This window comes from Eretmochelys imbricata, chromosome 2 (genome assembly GCF_965152235.1).
Source record: "Eretmochelys imbricata isolate rEreImb1 chromosome 2, rEreImb1.hap1, whole genome shotgun sequence".
NCBI lineage: Eukaryota > Metazoa > Chordata > Testudines > Cheloniidae > Eretmochelys > Eretmochelys imbricata.
This window is the reverse complement of record NC_135573.1, coordinates 224,193,778-224,221,464: the sequence shown is the minus strand read 5'-3', so window position 1 is coordinate 224,221,464 and position 27,687 is coordinate 224,193,778. Positions and strand designations below refer to the sequence as shown.

The 27,687-nt window shown below is 41.5% G+C and overlaps 1 protein-coding gene across 3 annotated transcripts; it reads right to left on the bottom strand.

Moving 5' to 3' along the window:
* Positions 1 to 96: 96 nt before the first annotated feature.
* On the bottom strand, positions 97 to 27,687 carry CYP51A1 (cytochrome P450 family 51 subfamily A member 1). Of its 3 annotated transcripts, none has more exons than XM_077808129.1 (10): positions 27,638 to 27,687; positions 25,661 to 25,759; positions 18,695 to 18,871; positions 13,173 to 13,299; positions 9,822 to 9,996; positions 7,618 to 7,737; positions 6,087 to 6,282; positions 5,605 to 5,700; positions 2,519 to 2,687; positions 97 to 1,388 (listed from the first exon to the last, which is right to left on the bottom strand). In XM_077808129.1, exons 3-10 carry the CDS (start codon positions 18,845 to 18,847, stop codon positions 1,210 to 1,212), a joined length of 1,215 nt encoding a protein of 404 aa, XP_077664255.1. In that variant the 5' UTR covers positions 18,848 to 18,871; positions 25,661 to 25,759; positions 27,638 to 27,687; the 3' UTR covers positions 97 to 1,209. The 3 variants fall into 3 exon arrangements, with proteins under 3 accessions (XP_077664255.1, XP_077664252.1, XP_077664253.1); XM_077808126.1 differs by lacking the exon at positions 27,638 to 27,687 and adding an exon at positions 26,978 to 27,197; XM_077808127.1 differs by lacking the exon at positions 27,638 to 27,687 and adding an exon at positions 25,922 to 26,376.

The window sequence follows — 27,687 nt, the reverse complement described above, 5'->3', positions numbered from 1 at the left end:
GCTTACTTTCTATATTTTTCTAAAAGTATGAACAGTGTTCTGAGCACAGGAAACTATTTCACAAAGTTTATAAATTTTAATGAAAAATTTCTGCAAGTCACATCAGAGCTATTTTCTACTACACAAGTACAACATTTAACAGTCCTGAAATAAGTTACCCATTCCCATGTGAATTATGGGAGAAGAACCTTATTAATTCACTGTGCCTCTTTGTGGACAGCTTCAGTGGTTGCCAAGATTAATAGTAAAGGGTTGCAGAAGGTTGGCTATTAATAGGACTTTGTCCCCCAAACAGCAGGCACTTCTTAAAACAAAAGTTTTTATAGTGCCCATTCTTCCCTCTACATCATTCTAAACACTGGATATACTCCTAGTTAATACAGTAGTACACACTAGTTTTCATTCACTTTCTTTAGTACAAAATGAACAGAGTTAAAGAAACTACACTTCTCAGATATACATGGGATACAACTGCCTTGCTCTGCTTACTCTTAACTATTAATTCTGGATTTGTAAGGTTCTACTGCTAATCTTTGCACTGAAACCAAGACTTTCAAGTGTGACTAATTTTACATAATTTAAAATGAAACTAATTTTCAGAGAGTTGACAGTTCAGCACTTTCTGAAAATCCTAACCGTCTCAAGAGGAGCACTTAAATCACCTGTCACATTTGAAAATATTATGGTTTTCTAAATTAAAACCCATGGCAATTTTTATATAAAGAACTATCAAGCATTCTCATGAAAAGTGTTCACTTCTCCAAACATAGATAGGGCTGAAAATCTGCAAAGTGAGCAGGTTCCAACTTGTTCACATTAAAATACACATCAGTTCCCATGGATGTCCATGAGAGCATAGTCTTGCCCCTTAAAGTAGCTGAATCAAGGAAAATAGGTTTTTTAAAAGCACCAATTAAAATTTAAGCTTGTAAAAAAAAATTAGATGTTCACCTGTCCTAAAATTTGACTGACCAGTTGGATTCACCTATACTGATATGGAGCATCCATCTTAAAATTGTTACACAACTAGAAAAGAAAGTGTCTGGTTAATTTAGAATGTACAGTACTGTGCAGTGTACAACAATTTCACATTTTACAGCTAAATTAACCTCACTTTCGTAACACTACACATCCAATGGACCAGCTTTTCTATTAATCATTTAATTGTGTCAATTTATTTAAATAGAGAAATAATTTTGTCTCCAAAACTTAGTGTGATCGCTTTTTGTATCTGATAACTGGGTTATCAGGTGTGTGAATCATAGTTGTATAGTTTACAGTAGGAAAATATCCATTGATGAGATCAAATTCATATAAACGAAGCAGAGTAGACCAAATAGTCTTAATCTGAACATAAGCAAAGTTTTCTCCGATGCAACGATGACGGCCTAGAAGAAAACCCAAGAGGAGAATAGTTAACTCTTTATTTTAGCTCACGATGCATTACAAAATGCATTAAACAATTAGCTTTAAAATGTACACTGCTTTCTTTCAATGTATTTAAACAACAGTTTATGGTACTGCTTCAGCAAAGCACATACTTAAGACTGATGGACATCAGTAGGAATAAGCACATATGTATATCTTTAACAGCCATACCACTACTGGTTAATAGGAGTAGTACATAGGGTTGAAATTGAAATTAAAACAATCTTCACAGCAGCAAATCTCACATACTATCAACAGAACAGAATCTGCTTTATTTTCTTGGCAAAAATCTTCATTAATTCAGCATTAAGGGAGAACACACATTGAAAAGTTATTCCCAGATCAGTCATAAAACTTTCCTCTGAATGTTATGTACAATGATGCAGTTATTGTTGCCATCAGAATTGAACTCTGCACAGTGAACATTAGTGTAGTTTTTTCCGCTTCACAATAAGTAAACAAACTTGAAAGACATGCTTGGAGCAGTAAGCAAGGAATCTTTAGACATGCAACAACTAAAATTACATTAATTGAAATAGAAGACAAAACTTTTTACTTCATGTATTAAACAGCACTTTTACAGTCAGTTTCACTTTTTCTCCCCATCTGATCAGTCTCCCATTTGAGAGGGTCTTTTACAAAGCAACAAGAGAAAAACTTTCAAAAAACTTTGGACAGTGTGGGTGTAAGACCACACAGTGACAAGGACTCAAGTGTTGTACCAAAAAATACTTCCAATGGACTAGATTTTAAAATCGACTAAGTCCCTTTAGTTTAAAAGTGAAGGTGGCATTGGGTAACAGATGTTTGAATTACTAAGATGCTGCTATTTTATCAATGCACTGGTTCTCAAACTCTGGGTCAATACCCCAAAGTGGGTTACGACCCAATTGTAATGGGGTCACGTTGGCCAGCATTAGACTTGCTGAGACCCAGGGCTGAAACCCTAGCTCCAGCCCCACCTCGGGCAGCAGGGCTCACGCTGACTCCCGCTCCAGCCCCCTCCTGTTGTCAGAAGGGGGCCACGGTGCAATGAAGTTTGAGAACCCTTAAGTCCTAATGCAATTTCTGAGTGTATCATTGGACTTACCAGCACCAAATGGCACATATGCAAACTTCTCTCCAGCTGCAGGGTTATCGTGGAGGTAACGGTCAGGTTTGAATTCTAAACTTTCTATCCAGGAATCCTTAAGTCTGTGATTAACTGTGGGAGATACGCAAACCTGATGGCCAGGAGGAATAGTATAGCCAGCAACAGTCTACAAGAAAAAAACAAAAAATAAACAAAAGTCCTGTTACAAAAAGCAGTTCTCCCTTTTCCCTTCTGCAAAAGTTCTCCCAGTGTCATCCTCAGCTTGGTTTATAAAGAGTTTTTTTTAGCTGAATAATTAGAGTAGTCTAATCTGGACCTCAGCTGGAATACTATGTTTAAGTCTAGTCACACCGATGGTCAAGAAAGATGAATTCAGTCAAAACAGGTGCAGAGAAGAGCTATTAGGAAGACATGGAGAATGGAAAACCTAGAATAAGATTAAGAAAGCTTGGCTTGTTTACCCTGGCAAAATAAAGGCTGAGAGACAACTTTAAATAGTTCTTCTCCCTCTTTGGTATTTACCCTTGGTGCATTTATAAAGGACAATGTTGGCATAAGAATAAATGGATATAAACCAGCCCTGAATAAATTTAATCTGGAAATTAGAAGATTTCTAGTCATCAAAGGAATGAGGTTCTGGAACAGCTTTCCAATATGAGTAGTAGGAGCAAACAACAACTAGTGTTAAGATACAGCTTGATACATTTATGAATAGTAGTATAGGGTGGAGGTTGTCTGCGATAGTAGGGGACTAGACTCGATGACCAAAGAGATCCTATGTTCCTAACTAGGTATTGTATTCAGATGGAATGTATGCTACGTACTGTATTCAGATAATTGTAATACGTAGCTTATGAACACGGAGTGAGCTCATTTCCTCTGCACAACAAATTCTTTTAAAAATTAAAAGAAGAAAATTTTAAAAATGGTGCAGGTTGCACAATGACTTTCCAGTTTTGGTGAAAATGCGTTTCATATTAATCATGATGCCCAAGTGAATATACTTTCAAGAATACTTTGCTCCCAAACTGGTATCTTATGTACAGCAGGTTTATTTGGGACACAGTATGTAAGTGTAGCTGTTAAGTAAATATAAAGACAAAAGAAGTACTGCCTGCGTAATACAGTAAAACAGACTTTACAGCCAGACAATGAAGTTCTGTGACTGCAGGCTAGGAAATGGGGCCAACTCTGCTTGGGGAGACTGATCAAGACTGAAAGGAGTAAAAAAATTAAAAAGAAAAAGTATGAAAGGAAAGGAAATTAGCACTGCCATCCTCTCTCTCTCAAGTGTTGCACACCATTCTCCAAATCTTCAGAGCCCTTTTGGTAATTATGCCCCAGGCTTTTTTTTTTTTTATTGCTCCAGTTTACTCAATCTTTAGATTCTGTTTCACCCACCCCTCACTGACTGAGGACAGAATCTGGAAAGATGCATGTTAGGGTAAAAGATGCTGACATTACTACTGTTCTGCCTCCCTTCCAAAGATGGGACTGTGTCCCTGGGACCCTAGCCATGACCATGCATGTCACATGAGCAAGTGTTGAGCTTATTTTCACACACAAAAAGCCTCCTATTGAAGGGGTCTCTTACTACAGAAGATTTGTGGATCTCTTTGTGTGATTTTTTTTTTGTTCATTTAAAGAAAATTTAAATAGGGAAAGACAAGTGTAAGAAAATTTGTCAGTTGCATTAGAAGCAATATTGGGCACCCCATCAAGATAGTAGCCTGAAACCTTGAGAAATACCTGTAAAGACAAAAGGGGTGTTTGGAGAGAAAAAGTGTTCTGGTTTCTCATGCATGCATACAAAAAGAAACAGAACAGCGTGTTACACAAGAGAAAAAGCTTCCTTTCCTTGGAGTTAAACAAGGTACTTTCAGAATAAAGGAGCCTGTGTTACAGCTCCATCTATTGTTGAACTAGACTGAGATGAAAATAGTAAGACCTAGTAAGGAAAGTATCACTTTTTTTTCCCCCCCTTAAAATGTTATACATAGTGATATATCTGCGATCATCAGCTTGACTTGTTCATTCCCGATACAGAACTAGATCTCTCAGTACCCACACACATGAAAGACTTAGCTGCAATGCAGTTAAGGTCATTCAAGTAAGCATCCAAACACTACAAACAGTAAAAATAAAAGTTTTAAAATCTGAAGTTAAGCATGTTCTCATCCACATCATAGAACAGCAATTATACAAGAATATTTATTAACCAAAACCCAAACAGCACTCCACTCCAACATCAGTTGCTCTCTCACTCACCTGTAGAGAGATTTTTTTTTAAAGAAATCTATTGTTTGTGCCCAAGGGGACAGACAGAGGTAATCAGACTGCTTAATATCAGAGACATATAGGCCTCATTTTCAGATCAGCTGACGTCAGTGCTCAGCCTATGTGCATTGCAAAGCAGATGTGAGGTATATCAGGCAAGAAGGGCAGGGTACTAACAGGTTAGAAAAACTACAAATCAAACTAAGACCAAGAGGCAAGAGATGAAAAGTTCACACTAGATAGCACTGTGTTTTTCAAAGTACAAAGGAACAAGTGTCAATGTAGGAGACAGAAGGCCCTTCAGGAGGAAGCAAGATTAGTTTACCAACAGAAATACCACAGTACAATAAATAAAATTAAATATACTAATTTCATATTCACAAGTGCAGAAAGTAGACAAGTTTCAAGGCAGGGGAGATCCTGATCTTTATGCCCTTAAAAGAAAAAGGGTATAACAGACCCACAGCATCGGTGATTTAGCAAGGTACAACAAAAATGCCACAACAAGTTCTCTGATAAACAGATTATTGCCGCTGGCTCCCAAACCCTTCATTTTCCCTGGTCTGACAGGAATAAGCTGAAACCATCAAATTCCAGTCCTCCTATGCCCCTGTGCTAATTAGCGTTCTGCACACTGTGCAGCTCACTGCATAACTTGCTAATCTCGTTGGTGACATTTGCTAAGTTAAAAACCTAGTTTGGACTTGCATCCTTTCTGACTGTCATTCCCTATCTACTACAGATTTACAATTGATGTACATTACAGCCACACCACTGATCTGGACAGAGTCAACAAATATGCTCACCTGGGGAGTTCTGGCCATTCTCATCATGGTCATTATAGGAGGTCTAAGCCTTAAAGTTTCTTTCAGACAGCGGTCCAGCATGTTCAGCTCCTTCAGCTGCAAATATAGTAAACTTCATCAGTTTCCTCATGATTTAGGAATATTTAACATTCATAAAACAGTATTTTTCCATTTGAAAAATCCGTGTGATAAGCTGCTCATATATTAAATACATAATTCCAAATATATACTTCAGTAGCTACCCTGTTTGTTTCTGCTTTATTTGATTGAATTAAAAAAATTCCACTATCCAGAAGGTGATACTAGAATACAAGCTACCACCAAAACCTGCTTTCATTTATCAAGTTCAAGGATATGAGCATCTAGCATACATGTGACAGATGCTGTAATTGTAACAGTATCTGAGTAAGAGTTTAAAACATTTTTATAAATTCATTTTCAAAAATTTAAAGATAGCCTGAAAGTTATATAAACAAACAAACCTGGTCATAATTTAGGGGCTTCAAGTCTTCTCCACAAACTGTTTTCTGTTCTGCATAGCATTGTTCCTGTATTGATTTGTCTCTAGCTAAAAAGAAGCCAAGCCAAGCACTGGTGGTAGAAGAGGTATGCTGGCCTGCTAACAACAACCCAATAAGCATTCCTGCAATCTCATCGTCTGTCAGCAGACGGCCATCCCTAGATTAAGGAAATAAACATGCTAGCTTTACTTGATTAGGTATCCAGATATAGTGCCATACATCATGTTAAATGTTGGACTGTAGATACTTTTAGCTTCAGTTTTTTTCCTTCCTCCAGTTGGGGAACTGCAGATGCATGGGAAAGAAGAGAGATTGCAAGGCAAGGAGCTAGAGAGAAAGTCATCACATGGCTGCCATGAGGGAGAAAAGCAACAGCTATCTGACATTTGGCTAAGCATCTACAACAAAACCTCCTAACCTTTTGATCTACACTTAAACACAGCTAGTAATGAACTTGGCAAGACCACACTTTAAGTCTGCCATTTGTGCATGGAATTTTACTGACTCAGACTCAATTCTTTTTCTTTCTACTGAGAACAGAGGTGTGAGAAAGGGTCTGTCTATATATATGTCATGGTAGAAGAAACTGCTGAAAGATTTCAAAAGAGGCTTGAGGGCAACAGAAACTAGAGGCATCCAGCAGGGGTACAGTTGAGAAACGAGGCATGCAACAAGGGTACAGCCTAACTCCTGCAGTACATAATGGAAAGGAAATTAAAAAACCAACCACCTTGATTAGGCTACAGAAATTGAGCTCAAAAGGGCTTTTGAAATATGGGACTTGAAGATAAGAAGGCTGGGACGCTTTCCAGAGATGATTAGAAGACAAAACTTTACTGGAGACACCAACTGTAGCATATCCTCTCTAGAAGAGACTCCTGATAAAATCTGCATTATGGAAACATTGAGGTGACCTCATCTAGTGGGTTTAGAGTTCCTTACCGTAAAGATCGATAAGTAGGCTGGGTAAGTGAGATGGAAAACGAGGCTGTTATGCTGACTAAGGGGTGAGGAGGGACAGGGTTTTTTTTGTACCCATGTAACATCTTTCTTCTCTATAATTGAGATAAGGAAGCCTAGCTCCCTGAGCTTTGCACAGTATTCAGGTGGGGTATTTTAGTCTGATTTTTCTTTACATTTTTAAATCAATCTTGGTTTTAAGAAATCTACTGTTTGGGTGCTTCACACAGTCTGCACCTAAACAAAATGAATTCCTTCAGCCTCTAGAGGAAGGTGGCAAAAAAGACTAAATTCCACCCATTATCCTCAAAGTGGCATGGAAAGAGGTGTTCTCTCCAAATCCTATAGAAAGCTGCATATAAGAGGAGAAAGCCAAATAACCCAAGGAAGAGACGTGAGGAGGATGGGGTGGGTGACAAGAGTCATGCAGCAATGACTTGGAAAATTTTGGTAAATGAAGTATACCCTGTTAAAATACTAAGCACTTCCCCCTTACGCTTCTAAATGGCAAACCTTCAACACTTTCACTTACTTATAGGTAACATCCAGCAATGTTTGGAGCATGTCATCTTCCCTGTCCCCAGATTGCCGGCGTTTCCGGATTACTTTATAGAAAATATTCTTTATTTCTCTATGTGCTCTGTCTCTACGTCTGTAATTCAATGCATTTTTATTAGAGTCTTTGTATAAAAATAAACACACAAAATGCTGTAAATACTTATCAGATGTGCAGAATTTTTCTTTGCAAATAATCAGTGACAATCGAAAAGATTGTGAATAAGTATTTTAGGCATTTTATCTAAACAAAAGTTTTCACTAGTCTTTAAAAGGAATATTTCAGTGACATGTGAGTCATTTACTACCCAAATATTAACTGGGTCATAGTAATTTCAGATACCAATTTGAGGAGCAGAACAGATTAGGTATGTGATCCAATAGGTGTAATTCCATCAAGGAGTTCTGGGAATATGGAGTGGATAATGTGCATCACAGTACAATGTGCGCACCAGAAACACAAAGGAATATAAGACTGGGAAAACTGGTTCAAGCTCCACTGAGCTGATGAGAAGGGCCAGAGAGAGAGAGCTGCTTTGTGTTACAACATACCCCAACACCCAGTGCAATTAAGCACAAATAGAACACTGTTGTTGCCTAAACTGGCCTATACCATAACCCTGTTCATTTAGATTAAGTATCCTATAACACCTTGCATTTGCTGAAGCAAGCATTTGGCATTAGCAGATAGGAAACGTGTCAACATCGAGATACATTCTATGGCTTAATGCAAGCTAGGGAAATACCTTCATGGACCAGTACCTGGAATGCTAGTATCCAAAACAAAGATAAGGAAGGAACAGAACAAGAAGTTTGGGAACTGGGACAAACTATTGGGTTGGATTTTAGTGACATGTAAAGAGATACGTGACTCGTAAAATCATCATATAAATACTACCCAGCTGAAATGTAGAACTCTGTGAGCACATCATCTGCAAAAGGTGAATGTAACATCACTGCATGAGACAGCTTCCCAGAGACTGGTATCATAGAGAACCTTTTCCCTGTACATTATTATTGGCTTAGAGCAATAAACCTGACAGATGTTATTTGGTTTACTGACCATATTTCATAACTAACCAAAACGTAGTCAAGGAGCTGACTATACAATTTCAACAAAAGGATGCACTGACGTCCAGGTTTCTGCCTTCCAAACGTCCTGAATGCGGAGGTTTGCCAGCAAGGCCACAGAGATAGACCGTGCCCTGGTGGAACGTGCTTTCACATTGTTGTGTGGTTACAGATCAGCTAACTGATAACATGTCCAGATACACTAGGCAATCCAGTTTGATATTCTCTGTGAAGATATGGCCTGCCCTTTAAGACCCTCTGCACAGGCCAGGAGCAGTCTAGGCAATTTTTGGAAGGATTTAGTGCTGTCCAGATAGAACAAAATGGTTCTGCGCACATGTGACAGTACCCTCCAGTTTGTACTGCTGCTAGGAAATTCTCCAGCACATGCATACTGGCCTATATTCACCCAATATGGAATATGTATTGACATTATCACTTGAACTACTAATTTGCTTGAAGTTAACCAAGCACTTAAGTGCTTTATTGAATAAGGGCCTATACAATTATACTATACAAAAAAAAAAAGTGTTATTTGTAGTAGCCATTTTAATTCTAAAGTTTTAATACAAATGAATTTAAGACAAGATGCAAACAAACCCATGTGCTCATGCAGAACTTGAAGGATCAGACCCAATATAATAAATATCTTACATAAAAGTCATTTGCTTTGTAGAAAATGAACAAAGCTTCAAAAAGTGCTTTGAACTAGAACGGTATATACTTAATTACATGCATTACATTTAGGCAGCTCAATTATACTGAATTAACATGTTTAGAAACTCCCAAACCCACATTCTTAATGCTTTGACTCCAACTTAGGTACTCAGTAGTTGTGGGGATAACATTTAGTTATGCTGTAATTGTTATGTTTTTAGGCATGCTATACGTCTTATGCTTTTAGATGTCAGTTAAAAGCAACTGTCTTCCTAATTTCTAGTTGAGGTTACACCATGAAAACAGTGTTTTGATAGACTCCCCAACAGGAAATATCCTTGCATTCCATTTTTATTTAAAATTCATCTTTATTAAAGTATGTTTTAAGTAAATAGCTGAAACAGGCACAGAAGTATCTTAAGTACATCCAGTTTAACGTGTTATTTTTGGTACCTGAAGCTAGGCAAAGGAAGCCAACCTGGCAGAAGCCAAGCTGCATGAGTAAATCCCCCATCCAGATCAGCATACAGTTGTGCCACCTTCTCATTGAGTAGGCTTCTGATCTCCTTCCCATGTAAACAATGACTTGCTGTCAAAATAATGAGCTCTGAAAGAGCTTCAAACAAATCTGAATAAAGGGAGGAAAAGGAAAATCAGTCAGCACGCATTTTGGGGAGATGGTGACAAGATTAACAGGCCACTACTTTCACTTCTGCCAAAAAAAGGTATTAACAGAAAACACACAGAGAATTTTAAATAATTTTTTCCTCTGTGTTTCTGAAAGTGTTCTTCCACAAATGGATCCCTGTTTTGGGACAGTGGGAAGGGGATACTGGAAAGGCTGGTTGGGAGAGAAGATAGAAAACATTGTAAAGAACTAAAGGAGAATTCAGTAGCTGAGGCAGCTATAAGCCCCTCGCTTGCACAAGCAGATGTGCCCAAACTGGCACTTGATTATTATTTACCCCTACAAAATCCAGAAGTAATAGCCATGATGGTTGAACTCGTGCCCCAACACCACACAGTTGATTTGAAGCACTTTTGTGGGAACATAAGGTGCATTTCAACCAACTGAAGGAAAAATATTTTTAAGTATTTCCAAGATAATTTTTTTCAACTGGAGATGAGGGCTATGTTGTGCTACGATCCCTGCTCACAGCTCTAAAAGAAGGGTGTATCACTTGTACAAGAAGGCTGATGAGATCTGGTTTCAGAGAGAAAATACCAAGAAGCCAGTCTTGGAACAATAATCCTCAGACCTGAAGGTTGGACTCAAAGCTTACTCTGCACAGTGCCTTACCTACAGTAGACAGGAAGGAGTAAGCTGCTTGAGGATGTCCAAGCTGCTCTGTTACAATGGGAGAAAGAATTCTATGGCTGTCACGTTATGTGACAAAACATGCTGGGAAAGAGGAAGGAGTCTGGAGTCTTTAAAATACAGAGTCCTCACTTACTAGTGAGCTGTAGGGAAGACAGCACTGAGGAAGGAAGTGGCAGCTGGTTCACTGAGAATGACCCCAAGAGACTGAATTTATGGGCAGTTCAGGTTAAGGAGCTACAGAGGCTCCTTTATTACTACTTTTCATTTTGGGGTACTGGTCTGTATGTTAGTCATTGTTGTGTCTTAAAACTAGCTTGATTAAAAACCTCTTTATCTGTTCCTTAATCCACCACAAAAGTGGTGGATTGGACCATACTGACTATCCATCCATTCTTGACAATCCATCACCGAGGAAGAGAGATTTCCTGGAGTCTTAGATGACCATAACAAATTCAACAAAGGACGCAAAAGGAAGGCATTATTAACTTCATCAGTGATATGAGTGTTTTTACTGAGCTACTCCAATATACAAGCAAGGAAAGGTGGGCTATGTTTGAGGAAAGCTGTTTTATTTGGAAAGGATCCAAAAAAGTGTTGTCAACAGTTATCAGGAAAAGAATTTGCTTCTGTACAATTCTAATCTTCCACTGATAATCTTAAAGCCTATGCAAACAAACATTCCCTGAAAAGAGTAACGTCAGGTTTGGGGGGGGTTGGACAAAGACTGCTCATGTCAGAAAAGAGGTGAGTGGCAATAAAAAAATATTCTACTGATAAATCTGACATAGCTTTAAAGACTGCTCTAGAAACACAAGTAATTCAGTCATAACCATCTTCTATTCTGTGGGCCCAACTGTGCAGTTCTTACTCATGCACATGCTACTCCTGGGGGAATTCTCCACCAAAAAATTAAAAATTCTGCATATATTAGTTGTCAAAACAACACAACATAATCATGCCAATTTTGATTATTTTAGTAATTTATTTCAAAATACCTATCAGCAAGTATGTCTGTAACAATACAGACAACAAAAGAGATTCCTCCAGGAGTGGAGAGTTAAAGAAACCCTTATGACAATTCAGTTCCTGTTTCTCTGTTATGCCTTTGTTGGGTGCCTCGGTCTGGGTGTGTCACATGTGCCAGCTGGCACATCTTGGGGAAAAGTCTGCCCTTCCAGTCTTTTAGTAGATTCTTGTTTGTTCTCCCTGCCCCCATGGGGTTACCATATAGAAGTTCCCAAACAGAGGACACTACTGGGGGAAGGAAAGCTGGGGGAGGTATCTAGGGGTGCTGGAGCAGTGTGTGTGTACTGGGAGGGGGCATTTGGGGGTGCTGGAGGGAGTTCTGTGGGGCCTACCCCAGCCCCCATCACAGTGCCTGACACACACATGCCCTCCCCCTCCAGAGCCCAGCTATGGGGTGCCAACCCCCCCTCCCCGGCCCAGACACCCAGACCCCCTCCACTCCCAGAGCCCAGGGAGAGAAACAGCCTGATGCTGGGTCCTGAGATTGTGTTGAGTTTCCTGCACACCACCTCCTTCCTCCCAGTAGGGTGACCAGATGTCCTGATTTTATAGGGACAGTCCTGATTTTTGGGCCGCTCTTTTATATAGGCTCCTATTACCCCCCACCCTAGTCCCAAATTTTTCACATTTGCAGTCTGGTCACCCTACCTTTAGGGCATATTGGGAATTGTAGCTGCCAGGAAGCCTCCAGCTCCCCCACCCCCAGCAGTGTCCTATATTTGCGAGCTGGGGAATCAGACTCTGCAGGCTCCAACTGCCCCTAGTGGCAGCCAGAAGCTCTGCAACACCAATTCTGCCAGAACAAATAACATTCTGCACAGAACATTAATTCTGCATTGCATAGTGGCACAGAATTCCCCCAAGAGTAACACGCTCATGATGAAGCAGCCCTATTCAAATCAATGAAATTTGGGAATAAATGCTCACCAATAAAATGGACAGGTGGAGTCTATTTTTTCTGATTAATTTTTTTAATCTAATTTGGTTTAAGACAGACGGTTTTAGTTAAGGAAGTACAAATGGTTTGTTTCTTTAAAGAGGATGTGAGTCATTGATCTTGATTCTGGAACAAAGGAATAACATTTAGAAATGCTGAACTGCTGGTTTAACAGTGAAGATATTAGGCACAAGTGGCCTAACCCCTGCCAAACTATCCTAATTCAGCCTGAACTGTTAGGTTGGGGACAAACTACAAAGCCAAGAGCAAATTAGCTATTTACACCTACTACTAAGTTTGAGAGTGGCTTCATCCTCCCCTGAGCTTTAAGTAGGCAAAGGCATTCCATGCTTTGTACCTGGTTCTTCTGAGCATGGAATGTCTTTTAGAGTTTGACCTGTTTTTCCTATTAAAAATGTTCAAGTAGATTAAAATACTGTCAGATGAAGCTAGTTTTGTCTACTTCGTGCACTCCCTTTAGTGTAACTTTTCAAAACACAAAGCATCTGATCTTGCTTACTTCTTTCTCCACTGTCTCCCCAGGATTCGAAGTACTCCTTTGTTTCTTTTTCAATTACTGGTACGTGTTGTTTAAACTGAGCTATATTCAGCCCAGTTTTTAGCATTTTCTTTTGTTCCAAAAACACCTGCAAGGGTTAAGATATTAGAGGTACGTCATTACAGTTTAGTCATTAATAGCGTATTGCAAGTGGTACTAAAACAGAAAAGGCAGAAATAGAAAAAGAAAAGTTACTGTGGACAGGTAGAACCGTCTAGAAGCTAAAGTAATATGAAATCAAGATTAGGATTCCACAATGACACACGCTTTAAAAAATTCCAGAACAAAATTTAAAAACAAAACCTAAGCTATAAACCTGAAATTCCATTTGAGTTTAGTTGCTTTGGTTTTCAAGCAAGAATGCTTGCTTAACGACATCCAAACCACAACAACAATACTGTGATGGAGTTGCAAATCTCTTACAGTGTCAAAGCAGAACTCATTTACCATATTCTATATTAAAGTTTGGCACTACATTTGGCTAACATTTTCAGAGTTAAATAGAGTTCCTAAGTCACTCAAATAGCTAAACAGCACCTGCAGATCCTATTGGACTTCAGTGGGAGCTGCAGATGCTTGGGCACCTTTTGAAAATTAGGCCACTTATTTAGTGCCTAAGTTTAGACACCCAAATCTGAAAATGTTAACTAAGTGTTGCAACACTGAGCCAGAAAGGGTTAAGCAACCAGCAGGCTAAATGACCTGAATTCAAACTTTAAAGACATATTACAAAAGTATATAAATGGTAATTAAGGCCATTCCTTATAACCAAGCCATGGCAGGTAGACTAGAGCTTTGAAATGGAAACATGTATTGTTACAGAATTAGAGGTAAATACTAATTGTATGTGCTTATTTCTATCTTGTTAGATGTTAATCATGTAAACAGATGGTTCCTGTCCATTACTATACTCGATTCAGAGATCAAAAGGGAATATTAACGTTTAGATGAAACTTGAGTGTAATAATATCATCTATATTGCTCTTTGAAGTTTGTAAAAAACTGTTTATGAACTGCTTAATGGATAATTACCTTATGCTGATGAATCCAACTGGTTATTTGAGTACACATAGGAAATGGGAGCTTTTATTTCAAAACCACTATTCTTCACCAAAGGAATACCTGCTGTCACAAGGCTATTGATAACCTGCCAGAGATCTATAAAAGACCTCAGATCTGCTTAAGCTTGGTCAGGGGAAGCTTGAGTCGTAAGACTGACGTCTCCAGCTCCAGTCTGGATTACCCTGCTAATTCTCATGGAAGAATCTGAACAAAAAAATCTATATATGGGCTGCCTATTTGGACTATAACCTAATTAACCGATCCTGGAAAGAACTTTTTGCAATTCAGCAGCTCACCATCTCTACTATGAAACTGACCTAAGAACTGGATTCATAACTGAATAATGATCTTTTAATCAATACACTCTTTTTTAATAAATCTTAGTTTAGTTAATAAGAATTGTCTGTAAGCGTGTACGTGGGTAAGATCTGAAATATTAATTGACCTGGTGGGTAATGTGTACAATCTCTTGGGATTGGTAGAACTTTATATATGATGAACAAGATTTTCAGTATCCTCATCATATCTAACTTGGCTGTCTGAGTGAGAGCCCAAGGCTGGATTGCTTTAAGGAAACTATGTTTTTGGTTTCTGGGCAACCAGTGAGGTATTGTAGAAGCCGTTTTGTTGCTGGCTTGGTGAATCTAAGTATAACCAGCACTTTTGAGTCTGCCCTATTCTTTGCAGTTTGCCCTGACTGGGCAATCTCAGTGTGCCCCGCCACCCACCACCACCAAAAACAGTCACTAGTGTACTCTATGTATTCAATTATAGTTAAATTACCGTTTTTGTAGCATCATGTAGTTTTCAAAGCAAAAACATAACTAGCCCAATAACTACAGTAATTACAAATATGAACTAGTTCATTAGCGAATGGAATCTCTCACTGGATAGGGCATACCAAGAATGTTACTATATAGCAGTTAATTCACATATTGGAGTCAATTTCCATGGTTTGATTGCAGAAAGGGACAGAAGATCACTTGATATTGTATTAAGCTTACATATTCAGCCAAGTTACCCACTAACTGGGTACATAAAGAGCAGTCTTAACATGCTGTATTGTTTGCCAGTAACATTATCCATTTCCAAGAACCGCAGCAGTGCTTCAGGTAGTGCATTTCCTTTGAAAGCAAGAAACAGATAGGATATCTTGAGGCCACTAGGGAAAGGTAGGGAGCTGTATGCCAGCAATTACTATGCAATAGTACCAGCCATGCTGGTCCCAGGATATTAGTGAGATAAAGCTGGTGAGGTAGTATATTGTTGCTGAAAAAGATATGCTTTCAAGTTTACACAGGATCTGAAAAAAGAGCTCTGTGTAATCTTGAAAGCTTGTCTCGTTCATCAATAGAGGTTAGTCCAATAAAACATATTACCTCACCCACCTTGTATATATCATTTTAGATGACTGTCATATTATAAAGATCATGGTTAACAGACAAAGACTGAACTCATGCTGTTTGTCAAAAACAAAAATACAAAAACAAAAACCCAGAAGCAGCAGCCCAAATATATCCACTAATTTCCACCATCAAGCCTCAGTCCTGTTCCAAGTGGCCTACGATGGGTGAAAGTTAGGATTACAGAAAATGAAAATTCTCCTTGTAGCCCCATGAGCAGCTCTGCGACCCAGGAGTGCACCAGACAGTTTCTATCCCTCTTGTGCTAGAGCTATTCAGCAGCTCCCCCACTGCCTGGGAGCCCCAGGGAGAGCAGGAAGGGAGCTCAAATGGGTGCGTTAGCCTAGCAGAGTGCCTAGTAAAGGATGGCCGCCCACACAATCCAGGGCAGGGCAGAGGGGACCTCCCCAATTCTCTGCACCAACCCAGATTAAAGCAGCATAGGCACAAGTTGCCTGAGGACACTCCAATCTGACAGAGGACCACAGGAGATTATATGCCACCTGGGAATAGCTAGAGCACAACATACTTCACTCATTCTCCCTTCTCCCCCTGGAGACATAGGAGCTAGTAGAACAGGGAAGATTTTCTGCCCCAAAATATTGGGCCCCTTGACCTTGTTCAGGGTGAAGAGGTTGGACACCACTGATCTAGATACTTACATGGTTTTCAGTGTAGTAGGTGCACCTCACCAAAAAAAAAAATCTCCCTCCTTCACCTGCAGTGGCATTAAAAAGTAGCAAGCTCCATCCGCTCTAAATTTTCATGTAGCATATGAGGAAGCTTAATCAAAGAAATGGGTTTGGCATTTAGTTCTGAAAGCACAAAATCAATAGTCATTCTTATATTTTGTGAGTTTAAGTTCCAAAGTCTGAGTCTAGCTCTTGTGACAGTTCTATCCATGTTAACAAGTATCCCACTGACCAAGTTTCACGTCAGGTACTGGTGTAAGCACTGGTGTAAGGTAGCCATTGCTGAAGGTTATGGTTGGAGTGAGAAGCAACCCCTCAAGAAGAAGGGCCTATCTTGAAAAGAGATCTTTAATGGGTTCTATTTGGAAAGCAGAGTAGTGGAATTATTTCTAAGCAGATGGGCTGCTGTACTCTATACCAGCTGAAGCTTTCTTATCCTGTTCTGCTTCAGGCTCTTACTGCTACTCCATGTTTTGGGAATGAAGCCAGATAGACAAAGAAATTTTTTTTTTTTTATTAAAAGAATTCAAAACTGACCTAATTTGGAAATTCATGCTATTGAACTTTTAGCTAAATTATAAATGCTGGGGAGGTTTTCAACTCACATCACTGTCATTACTAGTGGGGAATTTTATTTTAATTTTACAAAATTACTGTACATAAAGAACAAAATACTGAAAACTGAAATCCTGGTTGGTCGTTGAACTACTGATAGAACTGAGTTCCTGCCAACATAAACTTCTACTAGGTTTTCAAAAGCAAGTCTAGATTCTTCTTTCGTGAGCAGAAACTGGCAAATGTGTGGAATTGCATTCTAGGATACACTTAAATCCGGTTCTTACTGCTTTCAGAACATGCACATTGTCATTAAATTGTAATTAAAGCTTTTTAATTTTTCCACACTCAAAAGCTTCAGCAATTGAACATTACCACCTACAAAGAAATTCAAGTTTACTTTCATATTTGGAGCTACTCCTCTGCAAACCTCTTTACGTCAATATTTGTTAGTCATTAAGTCAATATTCTGTCTATACTTGTTTCAGATTTTAATTACCTTCTATCTATCCAGTCAACTTATTGTCTCTTCCCAGAGAGCCTCGTAGGTACCAAAAAAACAAAAAAAAGCCCATGCAAACACTCACTTATTCTTCCCAGCCACCAAGCTTATGGGTTTTTAAAAGTGCATCTTAGAATGGGGATAGCATTGGACAGCTTGGTTGAAGAGTGGAGTTTAGCATTTAGCTCTGAATAGTGAGATTAGCGAACACTTATTTCTCCTGGCAGCAAGTTCCATGTTCTTGGTCCATTCTGAAATGAACTTGTGGGCAATCTGCAGAAGTATTCCACCTTGCTACTTTCAGCATGGCAAATATACAGCCACCTACTGGTTTGATTAAAATTATTTGAGCCAGTCAGCCTTAGTTTAGCTGGCTCTTCAAGAATGAAAGGATTCTGAAGGCCTCATGGTTCTAACTTTCTCTTTTCTTCCATAGCAGTTTATGTATGCCACCACTATCCCTCTCTGTAGAATGGGAATATGCTTCTGAAGCATGCAGCCATCCCTAGCACATTAAATAACTATCATCCTCAAACTCTCAGCTTTCACTTTGTACAGTCCTCCATCCTCCCACAGTCAGGGAGGAAGGTCTGCTGCCTCTCTCTCCAGTCTCAGCCTCTGCAAGAATACAAGGCAAAGAGGGTAGAGGTAACAGAAGGGTTATGCTGCTGTCTGCTGCACTGAGAAAACTCAATACCACCTGCTGGTGAGGACAGAAGTGCAAAGTTCTGCAAAGAAAACCACTAAGCACTTAGATCTGGTGCTAGAGAGAGGGACTATGGAAGTGGCTTGGGGAGGTGGTACCGCCTCACATTTGTATGGACAAATAGGCCTGGTAGGGGGAAAAAAAAAAAAATCTCACTCAAGCTCCCACGGAAAGCAGTGAGCCTATAGGTGCTCTTAGGCTAAAAGTAAATGGTCAGTGAGGTGCTGCAGCACTCAGGAAGTGTACACTCAAAGGAGGAAGGAAAACAAAGAAGGCTAAATTGCTAGTTTTCTACTATGGTGGAAGGAGAAGGTCTAACCCACAAGTATTGTCCAAACCAATAGATGGCCATATAAAAAACAATACCAGAGTCTAAATGTGTTCAGCCTTTGGTCGCTCTATGCCTAACAATCAAAATGAGCAACTGTGTTGGCAAACCATGCTACCAGAATTTCACAGATATTGTCAATCCCCATCATATAGTCCAAACAGCCCATGGCAACCTTGTCAGAATTTGATCTGCACCCTAGATGTTTAACTGACTTTGTACTCTAAATACATACCGGGTTAGGTACATCATAAGCAACTCCCTTGCCAAAGACTGGTGTGGTCAGTCGAGAGTATACATCTTCTGCATTCAGGTCTTCATTTTTACTGTTGAATATTAGAGCAGCAGCATCGCTACCCAGTAGGTAGGTAAATGTCTTGCCCACCATAGTGAAGCTAAACACAGGCCCATACTGAGGGGGGAAAAGGACAAGTTAGTTTAAAATAATGAGACTCTGGAAAGTTATAAAAAATGTTATCCTTATGTAGAACCTTTCAGATTTTAATTGCTTCAAATCTATATGCTCACAATACTACTGAAGTGCAGCCACCTCTGGGCTGCTGTCCTCCTTTCCAATCGAACTAGACAACTGATGCATAGCCTGCACTGCACACTGGGGAAGAATGGAAGCTAAGAGGAGAGAAGTTTGACCAAAGTTAATAAGCACAAGCCCCTACTCTTACAAGAAGTGACTAAAAATCACGTCATGGGACATAAATACCTGAAATCAAACTTATATTGGGAAAAAATTAGATTTATTTGAGGTAACAGCCAAGATTATAAATAAAGGATGTGTGTTTTTCCTGTTTACTTGGTTGCATTTTGTGTCTAATAAGTCAGTTTCCATTTTCATTTGTGTGGAGGTTTTCACACAACAGGGGGAAGACCTTCTTTAAAACAGGAGTGTGTGAAACCACAGAAATAGTAAGGGGACATGGACGTAGAGAGGTAAAGACTTCCATGGCAGAGAGCCTGAAACCTTTGAGAACCCTCAGAATTTCCAGGCTCCTTGCTTCGGAAATCAGAAGCTAAGTCTCTGCTAGAATCTGGGCTTCCAGGCTCCCTGCCATGGAGACTAAGTCCTGAAAGCCTAAGCTACAGTTGGATCTCCCAGGGCTTTCAGGCTCCCAGCCCCAGGACATATAGCCTGGAAATCATGGTATAGCAAGATAGATTATTTGTTGAAATTTCAAACCCAAATCACTTTCATGAGATTTTATGGGTTTAATAAACCAGTACTTTTCAATAAAACACAACCAACTCTACTTTTGACCAAAATCCCCAAGAAGCAAAGTGCATATTATTCAGTTTGTCCATTTCACAAGCATCGAATCAACAGTACCACAAGTCGAGCTTGTGGTTCCAGAAAGTCTAACCATTAATCCTTCTTCTGACATAATTCAGACACTATGAGTTCAGGATCAGTATCATTTCATTTTTTTCCCTGGGCTACTAAATCTTGGTGCAGTTGAACACCCAATTATTCATAGTTTACAATAGACACTCAAATTCTTCAACTAGTCAGGGTAGGGGCCCAGTCATACGCTGACCTTTTAAGACCCAAGATTATCGGCAAGGAAGAGACTGAGAAAGAGAACCTGCGTAGTATCAACGAACGGTAAGGTAAGTAATTCAAATAGCTCACTGGATAACTAGTGAATCAACTGGCAGGTGTCCCTCAACTATATGTACACTTATTTGAAACCAGGTCACATCCACAGTTGAAATTCAGGGATGTGACTGTTTCAGTCGTAGCCTGGGAACATGTGGAATTCCATTGGCAAGCTAACGACAGAAAGGTAAGGGACATGTCATTTGATTAGTAAAAATCTACAGAATCACAATTTCAATGGTGTCATCCTCTGGGGCTTGGGAGGGGCAGGGGCCGGGGGCGGGGTGGGACTCACTGCCCCTTGCCTCTGCAGTTTCCAGTCCTCCGGTTGGTGGAAAAGTTGATAATACAGTGTCGTTTGAAATTGGAGAAATTATACCCAGCTCAACCCATGAACACAATGGTACCAAACATGACAAACCTAGAACAATTATGTAGATACATATTCGTCAAAATGTTTAAAAATCAACATTACGACACTTGGCAGAGCTACACTGGTGGATGTTTTCCAAAAAGCAGACAGATAAAAATTGCCACTGATAATGGGTGCATTTATACATGTGTGACAGAACATACTTTTGTGTCTGCTATTGTAATAATCTTTGTACAAAGTATGTCTTGTGAGGTGTCATTTGAAAACTTATAATTTGCTGGTCATTATTATCCTGGTAAAATATGTATGGTAACATTGTATGTAAAGTTATAAGATTCCATTATATGGTGTTATTAATATGTGATCCAAGTCTGGGGAGTGGCCAAAGCAGATCTTCACAGACAAATAGCAAGCTGATGCCTTAGCCTTAGGTGTAAACAAGGTCAAGGAGCCATTACCTGCTAAGCAGCTATTCTTTGGCAGGAAAGAGGGCGTGAGTGAAAAAAATCTACATCTTAGCAAAGAAACAGCATAGAGTTCCCATTCACACAAATGGCCTGTCACCATGCTCCTAGCTGGAAATGCTTCTTAAAGCAGGGAGAGGACTAGAAAGAGGAAGGGAAGACACCCTCTCTGCCAATCATATTGATGGCCTCTAAAGGACAAAGGAAGTAGGATAGGCCTGGGGGAGGAGTTCTGACTTAAGAGTTTGGTCAGTAATTTTCTGAAGAATGTAGTGAGAAAACTTGCTTTGAATCTAATGTAGCTTGTTAAGTATTAGTAAACATTTTATCTTTATTTTTCTTGTAATCATTGCTGACTTCATAGAATATCAGGGTTGGAAGGGACCTCAGGAGGTCATCTAGTCCAACCCCCTGCTCAAAGCAGGACTAATCCCCAACTAAATCATCCCAGCAAGGGCTTTGTCGAGCCTAACCTTAAAAACCTCTAAGGAAGGAAAGGAGGAGTACTTGTGGCACCTTAGAAACTAACCAATTTATTTGAGCATAAGCTTTTGTGAGCTACAACTCACTTCATCGGACGCATGCAGTGGAAAATACAGTAGGGGGATTTTATATACACAGAGAACATGAAACAATGGGTGTTACCTGATCACTCATGTTACAGTGTGTATGGTAAGGTGAGCTATTACCAGCAGGAGAGCCGAGGGGGGGGAGGGGGGGGGAGAACCACTTTTGTAGTGATAATCAAGGTGGGCCATTTCCAGTAGTTGACAAGAACGTCTGAGGAACAGTAGGGGGGAAAAACATGGGGAAATAGTTTTACTTCGTGCAATGACACATCCACTCCCAGTCTTTACTCAAGCCTAATTTAATAGTGTCCAGTTTGCAAATTAATTCCAATTCAGCAGTCTCTCATTGGAGTCTGTTTTTGAAGTTTTTTGCTGTAATATTGCCACTTTTAGGTCTGTAATCAAGTGACCAAAGAGATTGAAGTGTTCTCCGACTGATTTTTGAATGTTATAATTCTTGACGTCTGATTTGTGTCCATTTATTCTTTTACATAGAGACTGTACATTGTCCAGTTTGGACAATGTACATGGCAGAGGGGCATTGCTGGCACATGATGGCATATATCACATTGCTAGATGTGCAGGTGAACGAGCCTCTGATAGTGTGGCTGATGTGATTAGGCCCTACGATGGTGTCCCCTGAATAGATATGTGGACACAGTTGGCAACAGGCTTTGTTGCAAGGATAGGTTCCTGAGTTAGTGTTTTTGTTGTGTGGTTGCTGGTGAGTATTTGCTTCAGGTTGGGGGGCTGTCTGTAAGTGAGGACTGGTCTGTCTCCCAAGATCTGTGAGAGTGATAGGTTGTCCTTCAGGATAGGTTGTAGATCCCTGATGATGCGCTGGAGAGGTTTTAGTTGGGGGCTGAAGGTGATGGCTAGTGGCGTTCTGTTATTTTCTTTGTTGGGCCTGTCCTGTAGTAGGTGACTTCTGGGTACTCTTCTGTCAATCTGTTTCTTCACTTCAGCAGGTGGGTACTGTAGTTGTAAGAACGCTTGTAGAGATCTTGTAGGTATTTGTCTCTGTCTGAGGGGTTGGAGCAAATGCAGTTGTATCGTAGAGCTTGGCTGTAGACAATGGATCGTGTGGTGTGGTCTGGATGAAAGCTGGAGCCATGTAGGGAAGTATATCGGTCAGTAGGTTTCTGGTATAGGGCGGTGTTTATGTGACCATCACTTATTAGCACTGTAGTGTCCAGGAAATGGATCTCTTGTGTGGACTGGTCCAGGCTGAGGTTGATGGTGGGATGGAAATTGCTGAAATCATGGTGGAATTCCTCAAGGGCTTCTTTTCCACGGGTCCAGATGATGAAGAATTCATCAATGTAGCACAAGTAGAATAGGGGCATTAGGGGACAAGAGCTATGGAAGCATTGTTCTAAGTCAGCCATAAAAATGTTGGCATACTGTGGGGCCATGCGGGTACCCATAGCAGTGCCGCTGATTTGAAGGTATATATTGTCCCCAAATGTGAAATAGTTGTGGGTGAGGACAAAGTCCAGCCACCAGGTTTGCCATGACATTATCGGGGATACTGTTCCTGACAGCTTGTAGTCCCTCTTTGTGTAGAATGTTGGTGTATAGGGCTTCTACATCCATAGTGGCCAGGATGGTGTTTTCAGGAAGATCACCGATGGATGTAGAAGCCCTCAGGAAGTCAGTGGTGTCTCAAAGATAGCTAGGAGTGCTAGTAGTGTAGGGCCTGAGGAGGGAGTCTACATAGCCAGACAATCCTGCTGTCAAGGTGCCAATGCTGGAGATGATGGGGTGTCCAGGATTTCCAGGTTTATGGATCTTGAGTAGAAGATCTTGAGTAGAACCCTGCTCGGGGTTCTAGGGGTGTGTCTGTGCAGATTTGCTCTTGTGCTTTTTCAGGGAGTTTCTTGAGCAGATGGTGTAGTTTCTTTTGGTAACCCTCAGTGGGATCAGAGGGTATTCCACAACCTCCCTAGTGCTTCACCACCCCCCTAGTGAAAAAGTTTTTCCTAATATCCAAACTAAACCTCCCCCACTGCAACTTGAGACCATTACTCTTTGTTCTGTCTGACCTATGTCTCATTACTTGTAGTCACTTAAAATCTCTTCCTTTGTAGTTAATAAACTTCTGCATATTTTCAAAATAAAAATATAGTCATGCCAGTTTCAATTATTTTGGTAATTTATTTCAAAGTCCTGTCAGCAAGTATGTCTGTAACAGAGAGAAAAAATATTCTGCCAGGAATAGAGAGTTAAAGAAACCCCTATGACAACCTAGTTCCTGTTTCTCTGTTATGCATTTATTGAACGCCTCAGTCTGGGTGCGTCATGCATACCAGCTGGGCCCATCTTGAAAGGAAACTTTTTTGGCCTGCTCCCCTAAGGCTACCATATAGAGCTTCCCAAACAGAGGACACTGTCAGGAGAAGGAGGAGCTTACAGTTGGGGGGTGCATGTCTGGCTCCTCCTAAGAGCCCAGCTGCAGGGCCAGACACCCGCACCCCCTCCCACCCACAGTCCAGCCGTGGGGCCAGATACCCACACTCCCCTCTTCCGAGAGCCCAGCTGTAGGATGCCCCCCAGCCCAGACACCCACACTCCTTGTTCCCCAGAGCCCAGCCCAGCCATCTACATCCCCTCTTCCCCCAGAGCCCAGCCACAGAGCCAGACACCTGCACTCTCATCTCCCCCAGAGCCCAGGAATACAGAGGGAAAAACCACCTGATGCTGGCTTCCAGGCTTGTATGGAGTTTCCTGAATGCTGGAAACTGCAGCTGCCTGGAACCCTTCAGCCCCCCTCCCTCTGGCAATGTCCTCTATTTGCAAGCCGAGGAGCCAGGCTCTCTGGGCTCCAGGGGTCCCTAGTGGCAGCCAGCAGCTCTGCAGCACCAATTCTGCAGGGGGGGAAATGAAATTCTGCACAGAAAATTAATTCTGTGCAAATTCTGCATTGCACAGTGATGCAGAATTCCCCCAGGAGTATTGTTTGTGAGCAACCCAGGCAGGGAAGCTACAGCAGCAGAGCATTGTAAAGATCACCCCACACTAGAGGAAGGGGTGATGCAACTACCCATAATCATAGGATATCAGGGTTGGAAAGGACCCCAGGAGGTCATCTAGTCCAACCCCCTGCTCAAGGCAGGACCAATCCCCAATTTTTGTCCCAGATCCCTAAATGGCCCCCTCAAGGATTGAACTCTCAACCCTGGGTTTAGCAGGCCAATGTTCAAACCACTGACTTATCCCTCCTCCCATTAGACTGGACTGTACCCTGGTAGTCAAAACCTGTTATTAACAAGGACAAATTATAAAGTACTGGGATGGGATGATTAGGCAAATCCAAAACTACACTTCCCTATTGGGCATCTATGGTCTTGGAGGATGAACTGAACACACCAGTTTTGTGCAATATACCATGCACTCCTGAATCCATCATTCAGCTAATGAAATGTTTGTGTGAAAAGACCAAATGCCTACCCCTTGCAAATGTTTGACCAGTAGCCTGTCTTGTATATAGATGTGCAAGTGCGGTGTGGATAAGGATCAATGTGACAACATGTCTAGCAGTGATGCCCTACCTGGTGACAACACTGATTATGACTTTGATGAATATGTTTTCAGTTCTACATATCAAGGCCAACTTACCTAGAATTACCAAAGATCAATGTCTTTTTATGTAAGCAATGCGTCCCTATGTCAAAGTATAATTCAAAATGTTAATTTTTAAATATTTTTTCTCAACTACATATCTACATAATTGTTCTGCGTTTATTATGTTTGGTACCATTGTGGAAGAAAAGGCTTTTGAATGAGATCCAGCTTGACCCAGTTCCAAAGACACTGCATTAACAAACTTTCCACCGACCACACGACTTGAAGCTGGGAGCCACAGGGGGGCAGCGAGTCCTACCTGCCATGCCAGAAAGGATGACACCACTGAAATTATGATTCTGTAGATATTTATTAATCATATTATATCTCCTTCACCTTTCTATCATTAACTTGCCCACAGAATGAGGTATTACTACATTATGTGCCCACACTATCAAGGTTGTATGGTATATTGAACTCTGGCAGACAAAGTGTAAACATGTCATTCCAAGGAGATTCAAAGTTATCCAAATTCTAAATAGTTTCTGAGAACACAGAAGGTAGCAGAACAAATAAGAATATCCTAGGTACATTTAACCACTCATTAAGCAAGACTCACCTTTTCATAGGCATTTTCTAAAAATTCAATAGGACTTTTTCCAAATGCTACTGCATGTCCAAGAAAAGGGATATTAGACGAAATATAAGGTGGGTGTTTCTGCAAGAGAATATTCATTTAACATTTAGATCAATTCTTCTCTAAATCAAATACTGCACTAGGACTGCTGACTTATTTCATGGTTCATTATGTGACTAATAGGATTCAACAACTCACATTGGCCAAGAACGTAAATGGATAAATAGTCATGACATTACTCACGTTATGGCACCTACAGCTTTGGATAAGAGACTGTTATCAACCAAAGATCTAAAGATTGGAAAGATTCAAAAATACTTCTGGAGACTGGTTAATGAGACTAGAATAGAAAGATACAGTAAATGGAAAGATATGAAGCCCGCTGGATAACAGATAAGGCTGCAATGAAGTGTCATTCAATAAAAACAAGATAGCTCTGAAATAAACTTCCAAACTGGCCTCAGTTTTATGCTCACAGGTTGCAGGGACATGTATGTAAATGCATTTTAAAAGCTTGTTCCAAAAAGTCAGTCCTATTTGGAGTCAAAGGAACCTTTCTTCTGCATAACAGCTAAGGCAGTGCCCCATCCAATTGCACTGCTTCAGAAGGTGTTCAGCTTGATAAGAATTGGCATGAAAAAAAGCCAAATACAGGTTTCAGAGTAACAGCCGTGTTAGTCCGTATTCGCAAAAAGAAAAGGAGTACTTGTGGCACCCGATGAAGCAAGCTGTAGCTCACGAAAGCTTATGCTCAAATAAATTTGTTAGTCTCTAAGGTGCCACAAGTACTCCTTTTCTTAAAGCCAAATACAGTATGCCACAAATCCTCACCCCTACAGTCAGACTCCGCCGGCTCTTCCGTGGGGGCAGCTCTCTGCCCAGCAGAGGCACACGTAGCCTGGTTTCTCCAGCCAGAAGGAATCAAGTGCATCCCTGCGACCCGAGGCTTTGGGCTCCAAGTCGGACCGGGTACCCCAGGTCTAAGTAGGGCGGAGGCTGCTAAATGAGGTCAGCAGGCTCTTCTCAGACAGTCCCCTTAACGCTGCGGGTCTCGCTGAGCAGCCCCCTCCGAGTAAAGCAACACGGGCGTCCTCTTCCTCAGCCCCCCGATGCCCAGCTTGCTGCTGAGTAACCCCCCTCGCCACCCCGGCTCTGGGGCAGCGGCCCCTCCCCCAGCCGAGGTCCCCCCGACCCCATAAAGCCTCCCCCACACTCACTCACGCACACCCCACCCCTCCTCCCGGCCCCGCCATCTCAGCCCGCACCCTGAAGGTCCCTCTCCTCCGCCCCGCGACCTACCCCTTCACCGGGCCACGGCTGGCGCCGGGAACCCAGACGCAGCAGGTAGCCCAGGCTCAGCACACAGGCGGAGGCAACCAGCACCAGGGAGAAGGAGCTGCCCGTGGCCACCCGCTCCAGCACGAACCCGCCGACCTCCAGCAGGCTCAGCATCCCGCCTCAGCTGCTGGGTGAGCGGCCACAGGTAACAGGCGCGCCAGCCGCTCTACCGCAGCGGCCCCAGCGCCGCGCCTCTCCCGCCCTCTCCCCGCCCCGCCTCCTAACCCGGGAGGGGCAGCTAACCCCACCCCCAAGCGCTGGGCTGATCTCTGCCTATGTGACGACCACAGTGTTCCGAACCAATCGGCGTCCGAGCACCACAGGGCGGCCGCGCGGGAGGGGTGGTGAGAAGGGGGTTCGACAGGGCGTGGCAGCCAATGGGCAGCCGCTGGCTGCGTCGCCAGGTAGTGCGGTCTGCGTGGAGTCCCCAGCCGGGTCCAGCGGAACGCTCCGAGCCCGCTCCGGCTCTGGTGTAACCGGTGTCAAGGGAGTTATACCAGATTACACGGGCTGACCCCTAATCGCCACTGCCGGCCTCAAGTGCCTTTCTGGGCATTTCCAGCCCCCCGTGGCAAGCTGTCCTGCTGGTCTCGGGGACGAGGCGTCTCCTCCTGCACTCACCCCATGCAGCGGGAGAGACAGCCCCACTTGCACGGACAGCTGTCCTTAGT